Source organism: Emydura macquarii, unplaced genomic scaffold (genome assembly GCF_026122565.2).
Source record: "Emydura macquarii macquarii isolate MOO-44397 ecotype Brisbane River unplaced genomic scaffold, CSIRO-AGI_Emac_v2 contig_2897, whole genome shotgun sequence".
In the NCBI taxonomy this organism is placed as follows: domain Eukaryota; kingdom Metazoa; phylum Chordata; order Testudines; family Chelidae; genus Emydura; species Emydura macquarii.
The window spans coordinates 3,993,685-4,020,762 of NW_027133034.1; the positions used below are offsets into that span (position 1 = coordinate 3,993,685).

Consider the following 27,078-nt stretch of genomic DNA (forward strand, 5'->3'; position numbering starts at 1 on the left):
GTAAAAATGCACCATATATATCTGGAGCCCACGTGAGTAGGTTAGCCAGAAGAATGGATGGGGTTGTATATTAAACACTAACAATTGTCTTTTAAACCTTTGTTATTGGTTCCTGCAGGTAAAGACAAGCAAAAAGAGAAGTAATAAATCACAGTTTCAAGCAAAATGAAAGTAAATTAAAGGACACAGGAGAGTTCCATTAAGTCTTTGGTTAAACAGGATACTTAACGTTCACAGAAAACCCCCAAATGCCATAATGCAAGTCTAGGTCTAGCAAACATAGCACGTTTCTCCACAGCAGAGACTTTGAGCCTGATTATCCTCTCACTTTCACTGAATCTGAATCGGCGTGACTCCATTGTCTTTACGGTTATTCCTGATTTACACTGGTGTATGTGAGATTAAAACCAAGGAGATTTGATTACAGGCAGCTGAGGCAAAATTCTTTTTTCTGCCACAAAAAGGGAAGAGCCTCAGCTGGTGCTTGACAGCATTTACTCTATTTATTGTTGTCCAGCTTAACTTACAGGTCACATTCACACAACAACATCCGACCTAGCAAGAAACTGAAAACTATGGTTTATTAAGAAGATTCAGTACCTTATTCCAGCAAATTTCTCACTGACTTCATTGGGAGAAGTTTCAGAGCAAGGGGTGATTAAGGAGTGATAAACCAGGGTCTGTATTAGGCACAATGATGTATAATACTCATGGCTTTCCTTCTAAACAATGTTGGGCCAGATTCTCTCTTGCAAGCCAACTTTTTGATACCAGTCTGTGGTACAGAACGGCCAAAGGGTACAAAAATTCCCTGGTACAATGGGTCCCTAGCTGGCTACTACACCATCCATCCCTGCAGCTCCCAGCATGTCTAGAGTATTACTGTGTGCCAGCTATTCTCCATTGGCATAATCCAGGGCCAGTGTAGAATTGGCCTCAAAATCAGGGAGCCATAACTGGCTCCTTTTCTGGGAGCCACATATACCTCAGCTGTACCAATTGTACAACTGAGAGTCTGATTTGTGGTGGAAGACAATGTTGCCTGGGGGATAGTGCACTGGACTAGAATTCAGGAAACTTGGAAATTCAGGAAACTGTCAGTTGCCTGCTGGGTGATGTGGGCAAGTCTCCTCTTTGTACCTCGGTTTTCCCTTCTGTAAAATGGGGATAATTATAGTTACCTCCTTTGTAAAACACTTGGATATCTATTAATGGAAAGCCCTCTATAAAAACTAGGTATTATTATTTGGTAGAAAATAGGCAATGGAAGGAGAATTCACATCCATAAATTCTCTCTCTTCCTTTATCTTACATACTTACAGAGTGTCCATGCTACCTAAGCAATAAAACTACTTAACAAAAGGCATATAATAAAAGCATAAAGAACTTGTGAGAAGACAGACCGATTCAGCCAAAACAGAATCATTAATAACACTTGAAAGAGAAGGAGGTCTTGTTATATTAAAAATCTTTCTAGCAGCAAAAAAATAGATTTTACATTTAAATTCTTGCAAGTTCAAACACAGTGGATTTGTTTTTTAAAAAAAATCTTCCAACTTATTTAAGAGCTCTGAGCAGTGGGGATAGAGTAGATCACGACATTTACATTTAAGTTATCATCAAATCAACATTCAGTTTTAATTCTAGAAATCAAGATTTTGCTACTATAAAATATAAATCCTCCTAATTAATTTTTGAAAAATGGATACAATATTTACATGAAAAAATAGATCTTTATTGCTGCCTTCAGTAGTAGGGAATATTTGACAAGCCTATTACTACTGCATTCAGCAAGAATGGAAAGCATGATTTATATTTACTAAACTGTTTATTCTTAATGACTTTACAATTTAAAGAGCAAGTAATCAGCATTCAGTATTCATTGTTGGTGTGGCATGATTTAAGATGCTGGGGGCTTGTGTTTAGACTTCACTGCAGCCACAGCACCACTTACAAGATTCATAGCCTCACTTAGCAGCGGGAAAATCAGCACTGCTTGTTCAGCTGTTATTTTCATGTTGTTAGAGCAGGGGTGTCACACACCCAGCCAGTGGGCCAGATATGGCCCACCAACCTTTTTGGTCCAGCCCCTGGCGGCAGCGTGTGCTGCCGTGATATCTCACAGCGTTGTACTCTCTGGAGCAAGATGTTGCAGCAGCATACGCTGCCGCCAGAGAGTACAATGCTGCGAGATTGCAGAGAGTACAATGCTGCATGAGACACAGCGCTCCAAAAGGCGGGAGAGGGACAGTGTGGTCATGGGGCATCGCGCAGCACTATAATTCTTAATCATTGATCGATTCTTTTAATCGTAAAACAGTAGTAGTTATAGAAGTGAATTTACTGCAGTTTTTATATCGCCGATATCTAGCAAATAAAATATAATACTACATAAAAATGGTTGTGCCTAGTATTTCGATTTATGGTATGTATGGCCCACTTGAAGTACATTTAATTCAAATCTGGCCCGCCATAGCAAATGAGTTTGACACCCCTGCCTTAGAGTACCATGCAAAGGGTTGCTCTCCAAAGTAGTTGACTTCTCAGTGAGAGGGAAAGAATGTGTTTGGAGCTAGCATTTGCACATTAGTTAGTGGGATTACCTATAATCCCAGCTCCTCTGGGTGGATGCTACTTTTGCAATTCATTTCCTGCTCCTTGAAGTGTTTTAGTGGTTGGCAAAATCCAGCAGATATGAATATTGGAGGGGGTGGGTATCAGATTAATTCACTTGTGCACGTGCACCTCTAGGAATGGAGCACCTGATTTGCCACTACATTACACTATTGTTTTGCCAGTGTAATTCCATTTAAACTACTGCAGTTACCTCAGTGTAATAATATTGGTGTGAATAGCAGGGGAGAATCAGCCTCAGTATCTGATCCTGAGGCACAGCAAATGTCCAGGGTGCGTCCTGCCTCCCCCCATACACATATATTAGATGTAGCTGAATTTGAGTTTTGGAGAAAGTGTAATGAAATCATGAATTTCAATGAAAAAAAAGTGAAAACAAAACCAAAGAAATTAGCTTGAAAAGCTTGGTGTGTTCCAGACAGCTAGGGCACTTTTTAATTTTTTTTTTTTTTGAAATGTTGATGAACTACCTCAATCTCTCCTTGCATTTTCAATTGTATGCCATATTCTTCGTCTTCTGACTTGAACAGCCATACTGTTGCTGTGCATTGTTTTATGACTTACACCTTCCATCCCAGAAATGGCTGCATTTCATTGATGGGTGCAATTATCCAAAAGGATATTGCAGAATAAGGGGGGGGGTTCAGAGAAAGAGAACAAAAGTGACTAGTGGCATGGAAAAATGCCAATATGAAAAGACATTGAAAAGAATGGGATTTTTTACTTAAGAAAGGAGGTTAATAAAGGGGGACATGATAAAAGTATATAAAATAATTAACGGCAGAGCGGAGGAAGTTCAGGAATATCTGTTTATTCATCCTGTCTCATCATAGAGAAACAAGGGAACAGTTACTGAAATTGAAAACGGCAAATTCAAAATTGACAGAAGGAAAATATTCCTCTCCCCTCTCCCCCCCACACATAATACATAATTTGACTGTGGAACTCATTGCCCCAGAATGACACGGAGGTCAGATTTAGCAAAGATTTGGAGTTAGCAGATTCAGCAAGATTCAAAGAGGGACAGGACATTTATGTTAATAACAAGAATACCTAGTTATGATAATGAACACTACAAAGAAAAGAATTTTGGAAGAGATATAAATCCTCATACTTCAGGGTTTAAGCTGGGTGCCAGATTATCCTGTAACTGACTATTGGGTGGTTTCTTACACCTTCCTTTGGAGCATTGGGTACTGGACACTGTCAGACAGGATACTGGACAAATTTGGTAATTCCAATCCACCTATCGCATGTGTCTGCATGTGTTTCTCTCTCTCTCTGTGGACATTAGATCCTTGGTTCAGTACTGACTCAGAAGTGTAAAGTTTCCTTTGAGATTCTCTTGGATAGTGTATTGTTATCAACATGCCTGTTTTGTTCAACAGCAACACCACCAATAAAAAGTAAGAACACCTCACACTAACTCAAAACAATAAGAACCAATACCCAGAATTTCTATAAAATTTAGGTATACCAAATAGGTAAGCACATGAGAACCAGCGTCTGCTAAATTAATAGCACATGGTGGTAAATAGATTCTGCCTTCTTCAATTATAAAACCAGGAGCTGCAAGGATTGGCAGCTACATACTTTGTTTGTTATTTTTAACAAGTGTGATTTCTTTTTGTTAGAATTAGTTGTTTAAATAGTGATAATTAAACACCTTTCTATATTTATAGGAAACAGCTATTCATGGAGAGTTCACTGTGCTACTATCCCCAAATAGAATATGCTACTGGTTGTCTATAAATATGAAAATCCAGTACTTAGCACTCATTAAAATCCAAAAATAGAAAAGCAGCAAATAGAAATGCCATTTATTTCTTACAATTCAGAACACTGATTCTATTGATGAAACTCTATGAGACACCAAAGCTCTGTATATGCAACTGCAAGGGGTAATTTTACTTGCCTGCAAAGTCCCTTTCTGGTGTCACTTTATATGTACAAACAGAAGAGTAACCTCAGCTTTTTACCCTTTGTTATTAGGACGTTGTACATGTATTACATTTTGTGTAAGTTTTGGCAAGAGTGGGCACAGAAGAGGTTAATTTCAGAGCAGTCCCAAGATATATGGCAAAAATCAAACAAAGGAAAAAAAATCTATTTCACTCATGCTCCAGCAACCAACCCCTTCTGAGTCCAAATGGAATTAGATTCAGTCAGTGGAATGTATAATCCATACTGAGTTTCAAAATTGTTAGCAGATATCTTTATGCTCTAGGACCATTCAACTCAATACTCTTCCATACAGTTCGCTAGAGGAGTTAATGTAGTTACAGAATGCTAGTCACAAAAGTTAGAAAGGAGAGGACAGACTCAGGTTTGCGCCTGCAATGTGGACAATCAATAAATTACCGCTCATTTAAGGGCCATAAAAGAGCCCAGATGCTAGCTACAGTTGATTTGGTTGTGCAATGTTCTAAATACCTCTTTTTGTTGAAACCCAAACCCCTTTGGCAATCTGTTAGCCTTAACATGCAAGAGGGGTGGATTTGACATGAAAAATTACTGGAAATGAGTCAGTCCTTCAGATCTGATACAGAATTTGGCCATTTGGAATAAAGTAGCTATTGTTTTATGGCCCCATCAGTGCTAGTAGTTAAATAAATAACTTTAAAAATAGAAATTAAGAAAAATTTCCCAATTAACCTTTTACAGTAGATTACAGCTGATTTTCCCCCACCTCCATCCCTCCACAGAAACATCTTATGTGAAATCCCACAATAAGTTTTGTTTGTGCACTGAGTGAAATACTAGCTAAAATGAGAGGGGAAGAGCAAAAGCCCAGGTTTTGTCTCTAACTTTTTCTTGTGTGATTCTTTACAGGTGAACATGGTCATGTCTCTGTTGGGAATGTTCTGTCCAACTTTATTTGATGTAATCAGTTCTCTGGAAAACTACCACCCTCGAATAGCTCTGAGATGGCAGCTGGGGCGCATCTTTGCTCTCTTCCTGGGCAATCTATACACATTCATCATTGCCCTGATGGATGAAATCAATCTCAAGGCAAGCTAACCAGGAGGTCTTCTATCATCACTGATTTTTTTTTTTAAACTTCTAATTACTTAAATCAAGGGATCCCAAGATGGGATTGTGACCTCCAGGGAGATCAAATAGGTGACAAAGGGTTGTGACTACAGCTGGGCAGGAATTTTTCAATAAAATAATTTTTTTTTCCAGTCAGAAAAATGCTGATTTGTTGAACCTGAAACTTTTTGGAAAAAGTTGGTTTAAACAAAATTCCTCAACTCAAAAAAATTGAAAAAAAAAAATTGAAAAAAATATTCTGAAATTGTCAAAATATTTCATTTTGACATTTTCAGAACGTGAGTCTCTGGTTCAAACTGATTTTTTTGTTCAGAAATTTAAGCTAATTATGGTAAAAATTAAAGAAATGGTCAAAATCAAAACAAAACATTTTGATCTAAACTTAATTATTTTTTATTTTTATTTTGCAATCCCCCCGCTCTGCCACCCCAAGAGTTTTACTTTTCATTCTGATTCAGGATGTTACTTTTTCTCAAAATCTCAACAAAAAAAAATATTCACAGGATAGGATAAATGTTCCCCAGCTTCCCACCACCAGCTCTAGTAGTGATCACTCCACCAGTCCCATGTTGTTAAATGGGAGGAAGGCCCAGCTATAATGGAGAGAAGTTCTAGGCGAAGATCTGGGAATGGGAAAGGTTGAGGACCACTGACTTAATTTCATACTGTTGACATCCTGTTTATTAAAAACACATTTGGGATTTATGTTTCTAGTTGGAAGAAGAGAAGATAGTGAAGTATAACATGACAATATGGGAAGCCAGCCTCTACAATGGTACAATATCAGAAAATGCCACTGCTCCTCCAATACAGGTGGATCCTGCAGACGTCCCTAGAGGGCCATGTTGGGAAACAATGGTAGGGCAGGTAATGCAATTTATTAGTGACTCTCTCAACAGGATTTTACATCACCACCTCTCCTTAGTTCTGTTATCATCTGACATTTCCCTAAAGTAGGAAAAAGACTTAGGGGTCAGGGAAGACAAGGTCCCATGTCACTCCTTAGCTCATGGTCAGAGATATATTCCTTTTTTGAATTCTCTGTGGCCCTCAGACATCAGCTATAGCTTGCAATGACTGGAAACATTTCTTTTCTCTTCTGTTTTTCTAGTCTCTTGTCCTTCTCTCTGTCATGTTCATCATATTTAGCACTCATAAAAGGTGCTGGATTGACCACGTGGAAGATGAAAGGAGTCATTTTGATTGGAATTTTGATGATCCAAGACTAATTTGCGACAGCAAAATGAGTGAACCAAAACATACAGAATGTGTAGTTCAGAAAGGCAAATGTTACAAAATCATGAATAGCCATCGTTGTGCATTTAAGAAAGTATTTTTCTCTTCTTTTTTTAAAACAACAGGTGACTTGCTGGAATTTAAGACTAGACCGTTTCAGTCAGCACAGTTTAGTGATGGATGTACCTAGCAGTTCTGTTTGGTTCAGAACATCCTTATTCATCTGAACTATCCATGTTCTACGTGGCTTCTGTGATCCCCCATAGTCTCTTTTCCTCCCTCTCCTAATTTCCAGTTTTTTCTCTCTCTGAGACTAAAGTCTCCATTGAATCCCAGTGTTTGATGCTCCAGTCACAGAGACTATTTCCCCACCTGGAAATCGGAATTTTCACTGGGAAATCTTACAGCCACCTCAAAAAGCCCACTGGAGATGTCATCAGTAGGGGGCAGATAGCTTGGCAGAAAATAACAGTTTAGCAGGCTCTCTGCTGGATGCACGGGTGCAGAATTACAAGCTGTGAAACTCAATCTGTTGTGTGCCCCAGAGGAATAAAGGTTTTAATTCAGAAGCATTTGAGACCAATCAGAGACAGTGACAGACTTTCTGGAAACTACAATAATAGGACCAAAAATTGAGGGTAGAGTGGGTCTAGGAGCGAGGCCTGATAAGCGGTGAAGCATCTATCGGGGCCTCTTAGAGGGATCTGGGCTGACAGCAACATTTATGTTGGATTTTCCCACACCTCCCACCCTCTCCACCTCCTGTGGGAACTGGGGAGGGGAAAGAGATGATGGTGCACCCTACATTTTTGAATGCTTACACTATCAGAGGTCAAAAGGGGACTTAGGATCTCATCCGCATAAGAATGCCACTGTTGCAGCCCTTCTGCCAGTGGGGACTGGCAATCTGAATTGGTAGAGTGGTCACTTAGCAGACTGTTGTCCACCATGTTACAACAGTCCTGGGACACTCTAACATGGGGCCAGTTTGGCCCCTGGCAACTACCAGGATCAGTAGGGATGGTAAGAGGGAAGAAAGTTTTCTTCTCTTTTAAAATGTGCTGCGCACATCTGGGGATGTACCTCAATATTGATTATTTATTTATTACCAACCTACACTCTCTCTTAAAAGAAAACATTGCTTCAACAGGAATTTGTGCGACTGACAATCTCTGACACTATGACAACATATATCACAATTCTAATTGGTGATTTCCTGAGAGCAGTCTTTGTCAGATTTTTCAATTACTGCTGGTGCTGGGACTTGGAGTATGGATTTGTAAGTATCTCTCCCTCGCTCTTTTTTATTTCCATTGTCAGATTATCACTTGACATATTGGTAGTAATTTGTATTTTCCTACTGAGCATCCCAAGTTTAAAGACAAGTCACATCAACTTCAAATACCCTGAACATTAAACGTTATCTTTTCTCCTCTCCTTTTGTCTCTGTTTATCTTCCTCCTTTGCTTTGTTTACATACTGTTCCACTTTAAAGGATCTAATCCACATCCTACTGAATCACTGGAAAGGCTCTCGACTTCTGAGAGCTTTAGATAAAGCTTTAAATAGTTTCTAATATGATTAAGCCAGTGAGGGATGGGGAAAAAAGTATAGAAGAACTGGTTTTTATGTCTGTTAAAACAATGTTCCAGCTAAAACAATTTCTAACTAAGATTAATCATGATCCCATAACATTCAACTGATTAGATGAGTGACAATCTATCTGGTGACAGGTGGATTGGGAATACCTAGAGTGAAGTTCTATGGCTTCATTTAAATCTTTGGCAAAATCTCAGACTTCCATGGGGCCAGGATTTCATGCTTAGTTTCTAGAATGTTTTCTAAAGCCAGTTTTCCATGGTTTGACTATCCACATCAGCAAGTCAAACAATAGAAAGCATTCAAAGTGGAACTTGATGTAAACTTAAGCCTATGTCTTCTATACAGACTTCTGCAGGCATAGGTATGTCTGTCAGGGGTGTGATGAAGTGTGATCTCAGACTGACTAGATGGACCTGCAATCTACACTAGAGGCTGTTATACCAGCAAAACTGTGCTTTTACCAGTATAGTTAGTTTTGCTCAGCGAAGGGTTTACTGGTAAAAGCACAGCTTTGCTGATATGAATGGAGTGCTTTGCTGGTATAGTACACAGGTATAACTATAGCAGAAAAGGACTCCTACTATAAACAAGTACTAAGTGTAAATGGTGTTCCCTTGCACCGTTAATTTCTTGGTATTTCTAAAGCATCCATCCTGGTATTATTTAACAAGCAACACAATAAATAGAGTGCAGACAATCAGTGTGTAAAACTGTACTCTCCTTTCTTTCCTCCTCCATTCCTCTCTCTCCATATTGTGCCATGGACGTGTGCATGAATTATTAATTGTATTAGGAGCTATCTTCAGGACACAGAGCCTTTCGGTAGGGTTATTACTCAGGAAAGCTAGTGCAAGGTGATTAGGATGTGTTGTCATTCTAGTTTTTGGTGGAAGAGTTCTATAGCTATGAGCAAGCCATGGAGAAAGCCCTCTGTTTTGGCAAGTTTCAGCCTTAACACTGTTAACACTAGCATCCCTGACAAATGGAGCTATTTAGTTGAAGCTCTGGGAATGGTGGGTGGTGTCACAGTTTGATGTGAAGGAAATATAGAGCTGAGGATCATTTGCATGTTGCTGGTACCAAAGGCCATGGGAGCAGACACTTTCTAAGTCTTACTGCATGGATCATAGTCACAGTCCCTGAACCAGAGTGACAGGAACTCCTTTATCATTCTCTGCAGAAAATGCTAATGTCATTGATGACTTTAGGAAAAAGACGGGGGGGAAATGCCAATTTGCTTTCTGGTAGTTTCTCAATCCTGGCCAAAGGCAAACAGTAGTAAGTGTCACTTGTTAGCTCACCATCATTACCCCAAAATATAATCCTGACCCAGATTCCTGTGGTACTGTTTCAGAGCAAGTGATAATGAGGTGATGTAGGTTTTCACCAAACTGTTACTTTAAGCATGGGAATAGTCTTACTAAAGTCAATGGGCGACTCACATTTAAAAATGGCATATGTTTCAGTACATTGCTGAATGGCCCTAAACTTGAAGCAAGTCCTATTGCTCATTGTGGGCCGTCCAGTGCCCTGGAGGCATTACATCCTACAAAGAGATCATCCCTCTGGACCCAGCTATTCAGGCAACACTCCTCCTCCTTCTTTCCCTGACTCATAAAAGATAGCATAAACACTATCTTATTCACGTGGGTGTGAAGTATTAAACTGGCTGGTCTTAGTTTCTAGCTTTTGTGCTTGAATCAGGAGTTCTATGAAGCCAGCTGGCATTTCAGTTTCTCCAGTTAGTATTCATACCGCTGCCCATATTTCACTTCCCTATTGCTCTTAGTTACCTTCGAGCATGGAAACAGAACAACAAATAAATCAATCAGGTATAGCGTGGATGGACACGAGCTCTAATTAAGTGCGTGGACTAAAAGAGCAATACTAGGTCTCATGTCTTTTACGCTTGAGCAGGCCAGCCATGCACAGCTACACTTTGACAGGATACAGTCACACACTCTTGATTGCTCCCTTGGGAACATACATTGTCAGTCATCCTGGGGCAACCAGCAAATGGGATGCTCAGATAAAATGGTGTTAATTAAAACTATGGAATGTTTCCTTGGGAGTAAGTGGATTCCTTATTTTTGTTATTAATTAAGTGCCACTAATGCATTTGCTGGTTGATGAAGCTAAATGAACCAGCTATGGATAATGCAGGGTCACATTTATTTAAGAGATTTGCTCAGTTTACAAGTCAAAAGTTAAGGGTCCGGGTTCACCAGTGCAACCTAGATACCTTGTGCTGCCCTGTAATGTAAGCAGCTGAAATCCAAGCCAATGAAACCAGGTTTACAGCTGCTTTACATTGGTGGAGCGCACAAAGCAGCCAGAATTTCCTGGTAAATCTGCCCCAGATTTTCCCACTGTTGACAATGTTTAATTTAAAATAATAATAATAATCAAGCTGTGTTCATTCTGCCTCTTCCATCATCGTCAGTAATAAAGCTTCAGAAAATAGAACTTAATTGATGGTTTTGTTGCTATTGTATGAAGTACACTAAAATCCATTTTACTTACAACATACATATCACAAAACTATATATAGACATGTATATTTCATACAAAAAGCTATGTTAAAAGACCATTAAGGTTGCAAAGTCAAGTACACAGGTTAATTACAGTGTTTCCTAACGTTGCCTGTGCAACCTTTTCCAGAACAATCTTCCCTTTCCTGCCCTCCCATTTTCTCTAGCTTTAATACAAACACACACATGCACACATACATTCCTTATGTATGTATTTATACGTGATACATGCACAGAGTACTGGAATACTATGTCCCATTCTGGAATACACCATTCAAGGAGGATGTTGATAAATTGGAAAGAGTTTAGAGAAGAGCCATGAGAATGATTAAAGAATTGGAAAACATGCCCTCTAGTAATAGACTTAAGGATCTCAATTTATTTAGCTTATCAAAGAAAAGGTTAAAAGTCTAATTGCTTACATGGGAAAAAATTGATAATAGAGGACTCTTCAATGTAACAGTCAAATGTATAGGAAGATTAATGGCTGGAAGCTGGAGCTAGACAAATTCAGGTTAGAAATAAGATATATATTTTTAACAGTGATGTGAATTAGCAAATGTTAATTGAAACAATTAAAATGGTTGTGGTGGATTCTCCATCACTGGATAATGTAATGTTTTTTTCCCCCCTAAAAATTTGTCCTCTAGTTTAAACAGGGAAATCCTTAGGCCTCTTTTATACAGAAGGTCAGACTAAATAATCTCAACGGTTTCTTCTGGCATTAGACTCTATGAACCATTGTTTTGAAAGTTTTGAAAGTTCAAAGCCTATTCTGTAAGAATGGAATTCTTTGTACTCTCCAGTAGTACCTTCACCTCCTCAAAGAGCTCAATAAGATTTATAATGAATATTGCAGGCTGTACTGAAGGCAGCACATTGGTCTTGAGTCATACTTGTTTGTTTCATGAATCATTGTTAATATGCGACAGAAGAGTCTTCAGCAGACATTGCCAGTATGTTGCTACTATTGTAGATGACAGTTTTAATCTGCTCCCCACTTTAAAACTTTTTCTGCAAGTCTAATGGAAGATTTGTGTGTTTTCTTGCAGCCTTCCTATTCAGAGTTTGATATAAGTGGAAACGTACTGGGACTGATCTTTAACCAAGGCATGATCTGGTAGGTGTGGCAGAGAACATTTATGGTATTAACATTATGGTTGTATACTAGTTTAGCCAGCAGGGCTGTGTGAAGTTTTTCACATAGCCTGTGAAATCCAGCATGAAACACAGGAATTCACATATCTGTCATTTCTGAAATGCTGGGCTGGATTCACCACTGCATTACTGCAGTTTTGCTGTATGCAGATGTAGTTCAATAGAGATCAAACTGGGTACTCTGAAATCAATGGACTTAAATCAGCATAGAATTAGGGTAACAGAGGTGAGGCAGCCCCAGCTAAGGTTCTGAGGCCAGATTCACGAGTATATTCTGCTATCTTTTGCAGTGCTCTGGTGATACAAAGCAGCTGTAAAGCCAGGTTTATAGCTGCTGCACATTGTCAGAGCGTGCAAAGCTGCTGAAACATTCTGGGTGCTCTGATATGTGGTTTTATATTGAAAATTAACCATGTATGAGGAGTGTGGCACAAAGAATTTGAGCGAAAAAGCTGTTTCCTTACCCCAGTATCCTATGAAAAAATGCCAGAGATAAACACTAAATAAATATATAAATAAACCTGCCACTGTCAACTAACGGATCACCTACTGGTAGCGCTCAGCTTTGCTATACGACAGATATGAGTTTGATATCCATTTCTGGGCTTCATGAACTGGGCTGGTAGGTGTTCGGAGCACCGGGGCAGCATGCAAAGTCCCTTTGTGGAGTGACTTACATCGCTCAGGAATGATCCCTCTCTCCATTATTGGGATAGCACTGATTGATTTCCCCCCTTTCACTTTCTTCTTTAAATGCTTCTTTCATTTTCAAATCCACTGAAGTAGATTGGGATTGTCTATTCTACAAATGAACGACAAGACATTATATCCCATAATTTCTTACAGGTTTATAGTACAAACAAGTACTACTGGGCATGCCTCTCAGCCCTCACTTGTGAAGACAGGGACCGATTATGATCTAACCGACAGTATTTTTATTCTGATTTAACTTAATTGGACTTCAGCTTCTATACTGGTGCAAGTGAGAGTAGCATCAGACTCATAGGCCCCAAGTCTCTAGTGCAGCGGTTCTCAACCCCACCGGTGGTACTTCGCAGAAGGCTGGGTGGTATGCGAGCCGTAGCGCGCCGCCGAATCCGCCTCCGGAAGTGCCCACCCACCCACCCCCGGGAAACCCTGCCGCCGAAAAGGGGCAAATGGCAGAAGGGTTTCGGCGGAGGGCATTGTTCCCTCCCATGTAACCCGCCGCCGCCGAAAGTCCCCCCCACCCCTTTTTTTCCCCGTGTGGTACTCGGGAAAAAAAGGTTGAGAACTGCTGCTCTAGTGCATTCTGGTGGTTTTGTCTTCCTCTGACTATCCAGATAGCAGTGACAACAGCTGGGGATGTCTCCTTTCCTGGCTACCAAGAGAAGTGGACAGCCCCCAGTACTCACAGCAAAGCTCCTGTGTATCTAGCTGCCTACGTATCTAATACGGGCCTTGAGGAGCGGCCTCATGCTGCAGCCAGTCTGTTTATCGCTCACATCACAGGACCACAGAGATATGGCCCTGTTGGTAAATTTGGCCCTGGCTACATGAAAATCCTCAGGGCCAGATGGGTGCTTTCCAAGCAGACATACACTGTATGTTTACATGTACTCAAGGTTACACCAAAAAATTAGCTTCTAAAACAGCATATTATGGTCTATTCATAAAGGCGGCAGTAACTGACATCCTACTTAACATTTCTGCTGCACTCACTCTGCTGTTCATCAAGATGATAAGCTGCAGTATAAAATGCAGGATGGGAAGGGATTGGAAGTCGGCCTCTGGTTGAGAGAAGTTGGGAGGTGGCTTTAGGGAGCAGACTGGGTTTATTTTTGATTGCTCTCATATACATTTATTACCTTATTCACATACATATACAATATAGCGTGGTCCCCAATGTGGGAAACCGGTAGTCCTCCTGCCTGCCACATACTACAGGAGTGAGACCCATGTTGCTTATATCAAGCAGTGAACTTTAACTATTTTTTTTAGTGTTTTTCATTTGTAACAAACATTTGATCATCAAGTGAAACTAAGAGATAGAATAAAAATGAAAGCAATAAAACAATTTTATTTAAAGTTTTAAAATATATAATTAGTAGTTATATATTTCTAGAATGATTTCTCTTACTTTAAGCTGCACACACACGTACTCATTTGAACTGTAGTGACAAGAGTTTTAGGTGTGGGATGGGTCTATCTGTGTTTGGAGAGGAATTGAGAGGCGCGCGTGTGTGTGTGTATCCAGGGAGATTCCTCTCTCTCTTTACAGAAAAGCAGTCTGTTATGCAAAGTGAATGGGATGTAAGCCTTCTCATATAAATTTGCATATTAATGAGTCATCTGCAAAATTTATTCTGCATTGCTTCAAAAATTGTACCTAAAATGATAATGGACACAAATTAGCTTAATCCTCAACTGACTGGAGTCAATGAAAGTTTTGCAACTGATTTTGATAAGAGTAGGATCAGGGCCATAATATATAGTATGTGCCCTCAGCGAAGGGCTAGCAGAGTCTTCCGTTAAGAAGAGATGAAAAAGAAGGAGAAAATTACAATATAATAGTTATAACTAGATCTTGTATCGCAATTTTCATCCACAGATCTCCAGGTGCACTCCACAGAGGGAAATACCATTATCCCAATTTTACACATAGAGAAACTGAGGCACAGAGAGGGGATGTGACTTGCTTAAGGTCACTTAGTGGGTCAATGGCAGAGCTGGAAATAGAACCAAGTCTTTTGAGTCCCATCCACAGAGTGACACTGATAAACAGAATTAGCTCTTCAATCAGAGGGACAAGAAGAGTGAGGTCAGGCCAAAGAACATGAATGACCAGTGTTTCAAAGTCATAAACATGTAGTTATAAATAATGAACTAACATTTATTAGAATTACTAGGTACCTAATTAGAATCAAGCACTAAATAACCATGTGTCACATTCTGGGGTGCAATCCAGGCCAGTGAAGGATTGTGTTCCTGCCTGCCCTGAAACCTTGGGTGCCTCACAGTGTTTTGCTGTTGTAGCTCCCAACCTGGACTGCTCACAAACAGCCTAGCAGCATGCAGGTCACACCCTGAGTGTCCATGTAAAGCTGCATCTCCGGTCCAGCAACCTGTCAGCAACGCTCCAGTCACACTCTGGCTTCCACCAGCCTTGGGTGCTACTTGCAGGGTGACACCATCACATTCCCAGTCCTGGATTTTCCCCAAAACATGTGTTCTGCACTGTCCAGCCCTTTCCTGGAAAGTTCAGATATTAAAGGTTTGTTGCTCCTGTAAAAGGTCAATATTCCACAGTTTGCTACTTTAACCAAAGTTACCAAACAGTTCACTTTAAACATAACAGTGGATTAGTTTAGATTAAAAATAAAACAAATGTATTTATCTACAAAGAGATAGGTTTTAATTGAGTACAAGTACAAGGTAAAGTCAGAAATGGTTACAAGAAAAATAAAGACGACACTTTCTAGTAGCTAACACTTGACAAGCTAGACTTGGTTCATGGTAAAAGTCGTTATCATCTGTTCCCAGCAACTGGGCTGACTAAATTCTCAGGTCAGGATCTCCCCTCAAAGTTAAAGGGCTGATTCCTTTGTCATCTTTGAGGGGGTGAGAGAGAGAGAGAGCGCGTGCACGAACAAACCTGGAGTGCTTTTGCCACTCACTTGTGTAGTCCAGTCACCCTTTGAAATGCATTTTCCTGAGGGTTACCCCTATATAACATTCATTCCAAGTGTGAGGAAGGAGACACAGAGTCTCATGGAGAAAGAGGTTCCATGCTGTTATATGCTAAAATGCTGATTGATCTGTTCATATCCCCCTTCAAAGAACAGCCACTGGACAGGTGATTGCCAATCAACTTTGATGACACCTGGCTAGAGTCATCAGCTTGTCTTTTTTGCCTTTGGGAAACCAGTTTGCCCAGACTTGTCTGGTAAACAGATTGTAGTCATAATTTCAAGTTTATGTTCATAACTCTTACTACACAAGAATATTAATGATCAATGTGTTATTAGTCTTTAAATGATACCTGACAAGGCATATTTTGCACTAAGATTATTACAGTAATGTGTAGTGTGTGAAAACTGGGGTGCTCTCAGTCACATCATGGTAACAGAATAAGTGAAATAAAATGTCAGCTTAGGAGACAGCAAAAATATCTTTAAGAAAAAAAGTCAATTAAATTAAAACTAGTCCGGATTATGATAAAACAAACAATCAGAGCCTGTAAGAAATTATGGGGTATAATGTTTGTCATTCATTTGTAGAATAGACAATCCCAATCTAGCTGAACAGATTTGAAAGTGAAAGAACCATTTAAAGAAGAAAGTGAAAGGGGGGAGAGGAGAAAAATCAACATTTTTCTGAGTGGATGGTTAAAATTCATTTGGAGAAAACAAGGGGAGGGAGTCTTGAGACTTGGAAAGAGATGATTTAAAGAGTATTTTATCCACATGCCATGAAGTCAACGGGAGGAGCAGAGCCAAGACCAATAAAAGGAGGTTAAACAAGGTTTCATAAGCTACAAAAAGGAGTGCAGTGTGTGGGGCTGTAAAACAAGGGGATATGAAAGCTCAGGAAGGGTGAAAGGTTACAGTGCATCTAACGCTGCAGAGTTTTACAGAGGACTGTTTGTTTGTTTCTAGGATGGGTTCTTTTTACGCCCCATGTCTGCCAGCTATCAACGTGTTCCGTCTCCACACCTCGATGTATCTGCAGTGCTGGGCTGTGATGTGCTGCAATGTCCCCCATGAGAGGGTCTTTAAAGCCTCTAGATCCAATAACTTCTACATGGCCATGCTGCTTTTTATTCTCTTCCTCTCCACTCTCCCTGCTGTGTACACCATTGTCTCTATCCCACCATCTTTTGACTGCGGCCCATTCAGGTCTTTCAGATTTTACATCCATCTCGTTATTAACTGATAGGGTCTCACTGTATGACTACTGCACAGTGAATGACATGATAACAAAACCCAATTCCTTACTAGGTGCTGGCACTTTATAAATGACACTTATTTTACTGGTGCATAGGACCATAATCTTTGAAGTTGAATCAAACCCTAGAGCCACGATTAACTATTTAAAAAGTGGTTCACTAACTGGTAGGATAGAAATTTTCTTTTTAAATAAAAAGTTTCTTACAAGTGTGATCAAGTCTGAAACGTGTAGGGAACAGAGAACCATTCTGTTAGAGATACATGCTCTACGTGCTTGAGATCATCTGTTAAAGTGTGGTATAGACTCATTGCTTGGGAGACAGAACGTTTAGAACTAGGCTGTAGCAAGCACTAGGAAGCATACTGCAGGAAGGGATCTAGCAGTAGCAGAGGGGGGGGCTAGATGACCTAACTGGGCTTTTTCATCTAAAATTTCTGTGACTCTTCAGTACTTCAAGGAATTAGATTCAGTAGCACTATTATAATATATTTCTGGTCCTGGGAGTCATCCTCTGAAGTTCTCAGGAATAATGGAAAGAAAGGGTGTGCATGTTGACAGCAATTGTATGTAAATCTATGCAGATTGAGATAAGTATAAACAATATTCTGTTAGGTAAGCCTAACTTCAGTACCAGGCAAATTGGTTGAAACTATAGTAAACAACAGAATCAGACACATGAACACAATTTGCTGGGGAAGAGTCAACATGGTTTTTGTAAAGGGAAATCATGCCTCACCAGTCTATTAGAATTCTTTGAGGTGGTCAACAAGAATGTGGACAAGGGTGACCCAATGGACATAGTGTACTTAGACTTTCAGAGAGCTTTTGACACGGTCCCTCACCAAAGGCTCTTAAGCAAAGTAAGCTGTCAGGCGATAAAAGGGAAGGTCCTCTCCTGGATCAGTAGTGGTCAGTTTTCAGAATGGAGAGAGGTAAGTAGTGGTGGCCCCAGTACTGTTCAACATATTCATAAATGATCTGAAAAAGGGGTAAACAGTAAGGTGGCAAAATTTTCAGATGATACAAAACTACTCAAGATAGTTAAGTCCAAAGCAGACTGAAGAGTTACAAAGGGATCTCACAAAACTGGGTGATTAGGCAACAAAATGGCAGATGAAATAAAAATGTTGATCAGTGCAAAGTAATGCACATTGGAAAACATAATCCCAACTATACATATAAAATAATGGGGTCTAAATTAGCTGTTACCACTCAAGAAAGATCTTGGAGTCATTGAGGATGGTTCTCTGAAAACATTCACTCAATGTGCAGCAGCAGTCAAAAGAGCTAACAGAACGTTGGGAATCATTAGGAAATGAATAGATAAGACAACAGAAAATATTATATTGCCTCTATATAAATGTATGGTATGCCAACATCTTGAATACTGCGTGCAGATCTGCTCACCTCATCTCAAAAAAGATGTATTGGAATTGGAAACGGTACAGAAAAGGGCAACTAAAATGATTAGGAGTATGGAACAGCTTCCATATGAGGAGAGATTCATAAGACTGGGACTTTTCAGCTTGGAAAAGATGACGAAGGGGGTAGGATAGAGGTCTATCCTAGTTAGAGTATTGTGTCCAGTTTTGGGCCCCCCACCACAAAAAGGATGTGGACAAGTTGGAGAGAGTCCAGAGGAGGGCAACAAAAATGATTAGGGGGCTGGAGCATAAGACTTATGAGGAGAGGTTGAAGGAACTAGGCTTGTTTAGTCTGCAAATGAGAAGAATGAGGGGGATTTGATAGCAGCCTTTAACTACCTGAACAGGGATTCCAGGGAGGATAGAGCTAGGCTGTTCTCAGTGGTAGTAGATGACAGAACAAGGAGCAATGGTCTCAAGTTGCAGTAGGGGAGGCCTAGGTTGGATATTAGGAAAAAAAAAATTCACTAGGAGGGTGGTGAAGCACTGGAATGGATTACCTAGGGAAGTGGTGGAATCTCCATCTTTAGAGGTTTTTAAGCTGTGGCTTGACAAAGCCCTGGCTGGGATGATTTAGCTGAGGTTAGTTCTGCTTTGAGCAGGGGGTTAGACTAGATGACCTCCTGAGGTCCCTTCCAACTCTAATCTTCTATGATTCTATAAAATCATGACTGGCGTGGAGAAAGTAAATAAGGTAGTGTTATTTACTCCTCCTCATAACACAAACTGGGGGTCACCAAATGAAATTAATAGGCAGCAGGTTTAAAACGAACAAAAGGAAGTATTTCTTCACAGAATGCACAGTCAACCTGTAGAACACTTTGCCAGAGGAGGTTGTGAAGGCTAAGACTATATCAGGGTTCAAAGAAGAATTAGATAAATTCATGGAGGATAGGTCTATTAATGACTATTAGCCAGGATTAGCATGGGTGCAGAATCATGCTCTGAAGTGTCTTTAGCCTCTGCCAGCATCTGGGAATGGGTGAGAGGGGATAGATCATTTGATGATTACCTGTTCTGTTCATTTCCTCTGAAGCACCTAGCATTGGCCACTGTCAGAACACAGGATACTGGGCTAGATGCACCCTTGGTCTGAGCCAGTATGGCCATTCTTATAACATCCGAGACAATGTGGCCTACATTTTCAAAAAGGACTAGTACTTGTGAGCACCTCACTTTTTGTGGCCCAGCTTGAACATCTGAAAGGGAATTTTCAGAAAGTGCTGAACATCAACTCTTTTGAAAATCTGGCCCCTTTGCAGCCATAATCATGAGTTGCTTTTGAAAAAGATATCTACTTACAGGGGAAGGCAGGCCTAACAGCAGAGGGGGTATAGCTATGAGGACACTTGCCTATCCAAGGACAATCTGATCCCACACCACTATTTGTCACCCTGTGCATTACAAAAGTAGAATATCAGGGGAGAAATCTTCAGCATCTGTTTGCTGTGTAGTGTGATATATTACACTAGTAAGAAAGCAATAGACATGACATTCAGATTTTAAAACATTTAAGTCTTTGATACCTGCTTGCAAAAATGTGTTAATGGAGTAAAAGGAGAAAAGCAGTAAAATGGACATTCTGGACTTGAAAAATATACATTAATGCCATGAGTAAAGTGATCGCAGTGCATCTTCTAAAGCACAGAAGTCTCGACGTCTTATCTCTAAAAGTTCCTTTGGGTATAGGTAAATCATTCAGGAGACGTTTTCCAGTAGAGTGTAACACTCACAATCACTGTTGGGAGAAATGCAAGAAATGCCAGCAAATCTGGTGAGACACGAAACATTGGATTTCACAGAACTGATAAAGCTGGTGATGCTGATAACCAATTTTCATTTAGTAATTCAGATTAGAGAAGACATAGAGGGTGACATCTGGGGACTGGTCTGTGTAACTGCAATTCCAGAACATGTGTAATTTAGGATTACGTATACTAGAACAGCTTCAGTAAGATTCTCTCCCTTCCCTTCGCCCTCCCCCAAGAATCAAGTTGAGTGAACAAACTACCAGTTTTAGCTTTTTCAGTACTGTCCTAATCTATTAACATGCTTTAAAAGGTATATATTTTTCCTGAAAATTGACTCAGTAAAGAGCATTTAAATAATGTGAACTACAACAACTTATTCTTGGCTCCAGTCTTGGTCAGCTATAATCACGTTGTAGATTGATACACAATGCTACACTGGCATTGGCAGGATATGTAATACAGTGTTAATTTTTGTTTTTAACAGTGGGAAAACCAGAATGTTTGAGGTCATTTCAGAAACCTTGGAGAATGACTTCCCTTCCTGGTTTGGGAAAGTATTTAGTTATGCTTCTAATCCTGGACTGATCCTGCCCTTCATTTTGCTTATGGTGTATGTACAATATCTTAACTCAGATAAAAAATTTCTTATGTGAATCTCTACCCAGTTCCTTTCATTTCAAGCCTCCACAACCCTAGGTGTCCACTGGAAACATAATCAGGTTCAACACTAATTGCCTTGTGTTGAGGGACTTGAATTCATGAGCCTTTTGCTTGATCAGAATTAGTGTGTAGTTGCACAGAGGGCAGGCTTCCCAATCTCTCTTTGTTCAATGGCTTATTTTTTGTTGTTTTGTTACCACAGTGCCAAAAATTAAGATGCAACAACCAACCAACCAACCAACATGGGTCCAAAGTGCAGTGAGAACTGCACATCATAAAACTTAGCGTGTTTAGTAATGAACTCTCAGTGTATTCCCCTGATACAGAGCTTTCTTTTTAGAAAGCCTGTTCCTGGGCATCTGGGGTTTTCCGTAATAATAAAGAGGCCTGAAAAGCAGCAGAACGACTATGATTTTACTAAACTGGGCAAGGGGTGAGAGTTGGAGGCATGTATCAGAGAAGCCACATAGGGAGCTTCCAATCTAGTTTCTTTGGCTAAAACTCCAGTGTAAGAGGTGTGCAGTAATCCAATTGCTTCCCCCTTGTACTATAAGTTCCCTGTCCAAAGCCAGCTTTCTGAGGCTTTGAACTAGGAATGGATGTTTAGCCATAAATCAGTCCTGAACAAGAATAATTATCCTGGTACCTTTCTTCCCAAAGGACTTTACAAAGTTAATACATAAACATATGGGATCACTTAGCACGCACAAAAGTGCAGCTACTTCGTGGGTAAACTCAGTCATGATTTAACATTGCACAGTTACACTGCTAAATATTTTAGAACAGGAAGTGAAAAACAGTGTAATAGAAACTGCAGAAGGAACGGACACAGGCAGAATGCAATTTTGAGATGAAATTTAGCAAAGACTTGATTACAATCGTACTACATCATATAGAAAGTCTCCACTGAAGGATATGGGTAGCACTCACTGATTTCAAGGAGAACTACTAATAATGTGCAATAGGGGAATCTGGCTCAAAACAAAGACAAGTCAAGGCAAATCAGAGACAACAAAATAGGGAGAAGATTAATCACTTATTTCAACCACAAGCATGACATAGTGAAGACATCACATAGCTGGATCTCTGGTTAGAGTTTCATTAGGTGAGAATAAGGTGAAAAATGTGTTAAGAAATTATCTCCAAAATGCACAATACATTTTAAAAAGAAAATTATGCCATGTAGTCGTGATTGTTTGCTTGATGAATATTATAATTTAGAACAAAGCTCAACTGCTTTCCATGGTTTTGCTCGTTGTTTTCACTGTCACTATAGCACTCGAATTTGCCTATTTTTGTGCGAGTTTAAAGGATTTTATAAACATTTACTCATTTTAAAAATATTATACAGCTCTTACAAGTCAGCCATGTTATGGAGGCAGTTCCACACAGCTGTTCATCCATAACTCCAAAACAACTGAATGGAGGGTTCTGAAATAGGGAAAGTGAATTTTTTGCTTGGGTTGTTCTGGGATCTCAAGTGAAGATGTACTCTCTCATGTGAGGAAGCACACAACTGAACTGTCAAAATGCTAGTATTAACAAGACAAGGTATTGGAGTAAAAGCCACTCCTCAGATTACCACATTATAGGATAAGGACAACCTATTTATTGTTATTTAGATTTATTAAGAATTGTGTTAGTTTTACAATTGTTATCTAACAAAATATATTCCTTTTCTTTTAAAATTTAGCTTGAGTATCTATTATCTGAATGCTACATCCAAATCCTACAAGGCAGCTAACTTGGATCTCAAAAAGAAGCTACAAAGTGTAAGGATGTTACAAAAAGTGTAGAAATGTAACTTTTTATTATTGTTAAACAGGAGAGAAATGTGAATAATTAAAGTAACTCCCTCTCTCCCCTTTGGCCAGCAAGCTGAGGAAAACAAAAAAAGAAACAAACAAAAAGCTCAACAATCACGGGAGATAGACGAAAACCCCCTTGGGACCAAACCCAAACAGCAAGGAAGTAAACAAGACTCCACAGCAGATCAAGGTGCCGACCGCTTTCAAGCTGTCTGTATATTTGCTACCATCCCTCTACACTGTCTCAACTTCTCTACTTACTGTACAGTGACATCCTGAGAGGGACAATACTACTGTCCTTCAATAACAATCCAGGACCCTCCAGTAGTCACAAGCTGCAAGTTGTAGTACTTTGGACTGTTTGGCCCCAGTCCAGCAAAGCATTTAAGCAGGTTCTTAATGTTAGTGGGACTATTCACATGCTTCAAACCTAAGCATGTGCCTGAATGTTTTGCTAGACTGAAGTCTTACTGCAGAATACTATACTCATTTTTATACTGGAATATTGAGGCCAGCTTGTAGCTTTTAAGCCCAGGCTCCTCCTGGAGGGGATGCATGGGGAGGGGTGGGGGGAGAACATGATATAGTAGGAATCCTCAGGAGGAATTCTGGCTCAGTCAGACAAACTTCCTCCTTCATGTGGTCCCGGGCTGTGTATGTGGCAGCTCTACCTGCCTTAAAGAGGGTGCGGTGCGCGCTCCCCTCTGTACTCAGGCAGTACTGTCCTCATTGTGCATGACACAAAACAAGAACACCATTTGGCACCAGGAGAAATCAGGGCTGGCATAGCAGGGAGGTTGTAGGTCAGGAATGAGGCCCATCAGCAGAGCTCTGTTGGGAAGCGCCATCCCCGGAATTCCAAGTGCACCCCACTGAAATTGGCTACTTTTATAATGAAATTGCTGACTTTTGCCATCTCTCTCACCCCCCCCGGTAGACTTAGAAACCAACTCCACTTGGTGTTGCCTTCTGTAAGGCGGAGGGCTTCTGTTTTCCCTGCTCGATGTCTTGGGGAAGGGGAAGAGCTGTTTGGAAAGCTTCAGGGGAAGCTACTGGCCCACTCCCCTTAACCCCAATCTTAGAGATGGTGTTGGCAGGGTAAGCGCTGAGCCTGCTGTTGCTCCTAGTCTGTGGTTGACATGTCCCAGCCCCTCTCTAACAGGCAATCTCTGTTCTATGGTTCAATTTGGTTCTCTAAATACATTTTAGGTACCCAGAAAGGACGAGGAGAAAAAGAGTCTAAGAAAAAGCCAAGCCACCAACCGGAAACAAACCTCTCTCAGCAGTCCCAGCAGCACAGCCCTGGCCCAAATGCTCATTATTTCTCACATGGCAGGGGAGGAAGCCTTGGTCCGCCCCCACACATAGCTGTGACTCGACCACCAGTGCCAAGAGGGTATGGCATGCCCAGTTACCTCCCCCGAAATCCATGCTTTGAAAGTTATCCTGGAGGACACCCAAGAATGCCAAGAGGCACTCCTAACTATAGATAATAAAGCTGTTCCATGCTTTCCACTAGTAAAAGTGAGCAACAGGATTATATGGTACAATGCTGGAGGAAAAAAAATGGCCCTGACCCAGTCAACATGTGAGGTGTCCCACTGATTTCAATGGGACTCCTCATGGGCATGAAGCTGCTCAGTGTGCATAAATATTTTCAGGAGTGGGGGCTTCAGTACCCACATTGAACAGAAACCACCCCATTTGTCTGCTTGTTAATTTCAACCTCTTGGAAAGATATATGGTGTAATCTGTGTCACAGTGTTTCTAAACATGTAAATGTTTATGCTAATAATGAAAGTGTTAATTTATTCTTGCCTTAAGTTTCTCAAAGTGTTTCTGTAGCATCTCCTTGTTACTTACTTCATTTACTTTAAAAACCACAGGTAATTGCACACAGCTTGTGGTGGCCCTCTGCAGAGACTCACCTGCTTAGTTTACAGTGGAAACATATGTCTGCCTTTCAACAACCAAACTATTACCATTAAATGCCCAGAGATGTTGGACAGACATCACAAAGCCTAGTGGTTGAAGTATGTGCTTCCTAATTCAGAGGCATTATGTGGCTAAGCTTTTTATTTTATTAAAATCCCTATTTTTTCTGTCAGTACAGTAATAATTTTTTACCATATGTAATATCCTACAACCACCTCCCTAAGCACCTGCTCATAGGTAGAAGTATCTCTGCAACACCTTGCCTCTGTTTCTATCTCTTCAGGACTGTTTAAAAACTCACAGTTCAAAAGTGGTTCTAAACAGCCCCTCCCAAGGAGTCCTAATTATTTAGCCCTCTGGTACCTACTTGCCCTCTAGGCCCCAAGCAGTTCACTATATCTCACCTGATTAACCCAAAATAATACAAAACACAAACTCACACTCTTCATCCCACCTGGCCTTTACAGTATCTCCCTTGCTTAGTCAGGGGCCCTCAGAGGCCTTCTGGCATGAAAGCTTGCCTCTCATGCTCTCCTGTTTTTTCAGCTTTTTTTCACTGTTAAATCAGGGCCCTACCCGGCATCTGCTAGCTCACTACAACTACAATTACAATTACCCCAGCCCCTACTCTCCCTTACAGCAACTTCCTGCTCTTGTTTATCCTGGGATCATCTGTTTCAACCCAGGTGTAGCTGATCCTGTAATCAGGGCTGGCTTAGCCTTAAGCTCTCCAGAGCCCTAACTTTTTCAGCCCAGGGAGCAAGCTGCCCTGTTACACCATCTTTAAAAAAAAAAAAAAAAAAAAAAAAGCATTTCACATGGAAAAGGAAACATTTGAAGAAAACAGTCCAGCACTGTCTTTTGGTATCTGCCTCCAAAACATTTTTCAAGGTTGGGGTATCCTGCATGGGGGTGTTTAGGGACAGATAATAGGCACTTAATATTACTGCTTAATTATGACTTATTTGTATTGTGGTAGCATCTAAGAGCCCCAGACATGGACCAGAACCCCACTGTGATAGGCGCTATCTAAAGAACAAAAAGGTGGTCCCTGCCCGAGCATACAGACACCTGTTTGAGAGTGGTTACACAGCTTCACTGCACTGGCCAGAATTTGAACCACGATATCTATAAAAAAAATGTAGAAAAGCGTTAGTCAACATGCCCTCATATAAAATACAAATGCAACCATACCCAGGAACTTCTGTTATAACACAGCTCTGCTTCGTAGTGCAGAAGGAATGTTAACCATGTTTTGTAATCAAAGCCTGGGGCAAATCTGTGACATGTCATGAAACAATTTAGGCTACACTTAAATATGATGTAACCAAATCAGCAGACAATCATTCTATAAGTATTACAAGAGAGGGTTTTTTCTACACTATGAAATGGACCTATGTTATTACCAAGTCAGGAGACAATCAGACTGTAACAGGGTGTCCAAGCATGGCTATATTTGTAGTGCAGTTAGAGCCTCAAATTGTCAGATAAGATACAGTTGGGGCAATGTAAATTGATTCATCATTCCCAGTGGAGACCCCCAATGAATGGGCTTCTGACACATAGGAGGATGCCCACAGTAACCTGAACTGTGTTTTGTCTAAGTGGGCCAGTGAAACCTTTCACTAACATACCTATTTTTTAGACATTGCATTTTTATAGCCCCCAGTCAGCACAGCATTTAAGCATGGGTTTAACCTGTAAGTGGGTCAGTAGTCCCACTGACTTCAAAGGTACTTAAATGCTTTGCTTGATCAAAGTTTTATGATTGTTTTTTAAATTGGGATTCTTTGACAATGTGTAATGATAGGGACTGGGTAAAAGCATTAAAATACTTTTTGTGCATTGTAGTTGTGTACTGTAACGAGAGGGCAATTAGATATGCAGATAAAAAGCAGTGGAATGTGGGATTAAAATTTTTGTTTGAAATCAGGACAGTGGATTGCATCCTGAACAGCATGTGCTTAAACTATAGAATATGTAAATGGATTTCACGGGTGCTTCCCAGATAGATAAATAAACCATCAACAAAAGAAATTAAATTGACTGATACAAATGCATGGGAATAGGATGCAACTATAATTCAAATTAGGGTACAAGCTACTTCACTAAAACTAGGAAAGAGGTTTATATCACATGTGCTGATCCAGAAAATAAGGTTTCTGACTGTTTTTATTAGGAATGAACAATTCCTGTGGGTATCAAAGACTCTTTCATCATTAACAGGCTTCATATTCAATGCTGTATTGTTATTGTTTTATAGGAATGTAAGAGAGAAAACTCTGGCAAGAAAGCCATCATTTCTGTTTCATTTGAAATTATTATGAAGAACTTTCTATTGTATCTATACTTTGTC

The 27,078-nt window shown here is 40.2% G+C and overlaps 1 protein-coding gene across 1 annotated transcript in view; it reads left to right on the forward strand.

The window, feature by feature from the left end:
• TMC1 (transmembrane channel like 1) overlaps window positions 1-24,499 on the forward strand; it is a 71,070-nt gene extending 46,571 nt beyond the window's left edge. Inside the window, exons 12-20 of the mRNA XM_067568565.1 lie at window positions 5,467-5,646; window positions 6,403-6,555; window positions 8,075-8,203; window positions 12,110-12,177; window positions 16,853-17,092; window positions 20,804-20,929; window positions 22,673-22,751; window positions 22,854-22,977; window positions 23,997-24,499. Coding sequence (XP_067424666.1) covers window positions 5,467-5,646; window positions 6,403-6,555; window positions 8,075-8,203; window positions 12,110-12,177; window positions 16,853-17,092; window positions 20,804-20,929; window positions 22,673-22,751; window positions 22,854-22,977; window positions 23,997-24,280 — 1,383 coding nt within the window. The 3' untranslated portion in view covers window positions 24,281-24,499. The remainder of the gene's footprint in view (window positions 1-5,466; window positions 5,647-6,402; window positions 6,556-8,074; window positions 8,204-12,109; window positions 12,178-16,852; window positions 17,093-20,803; window positions 20,930-22,672; window positions 22,752-22,853; window positions 22,978-23,996) is intronic.
• Window positions 24,500-27,078: the final 2,579 nt, after the last annotated feature.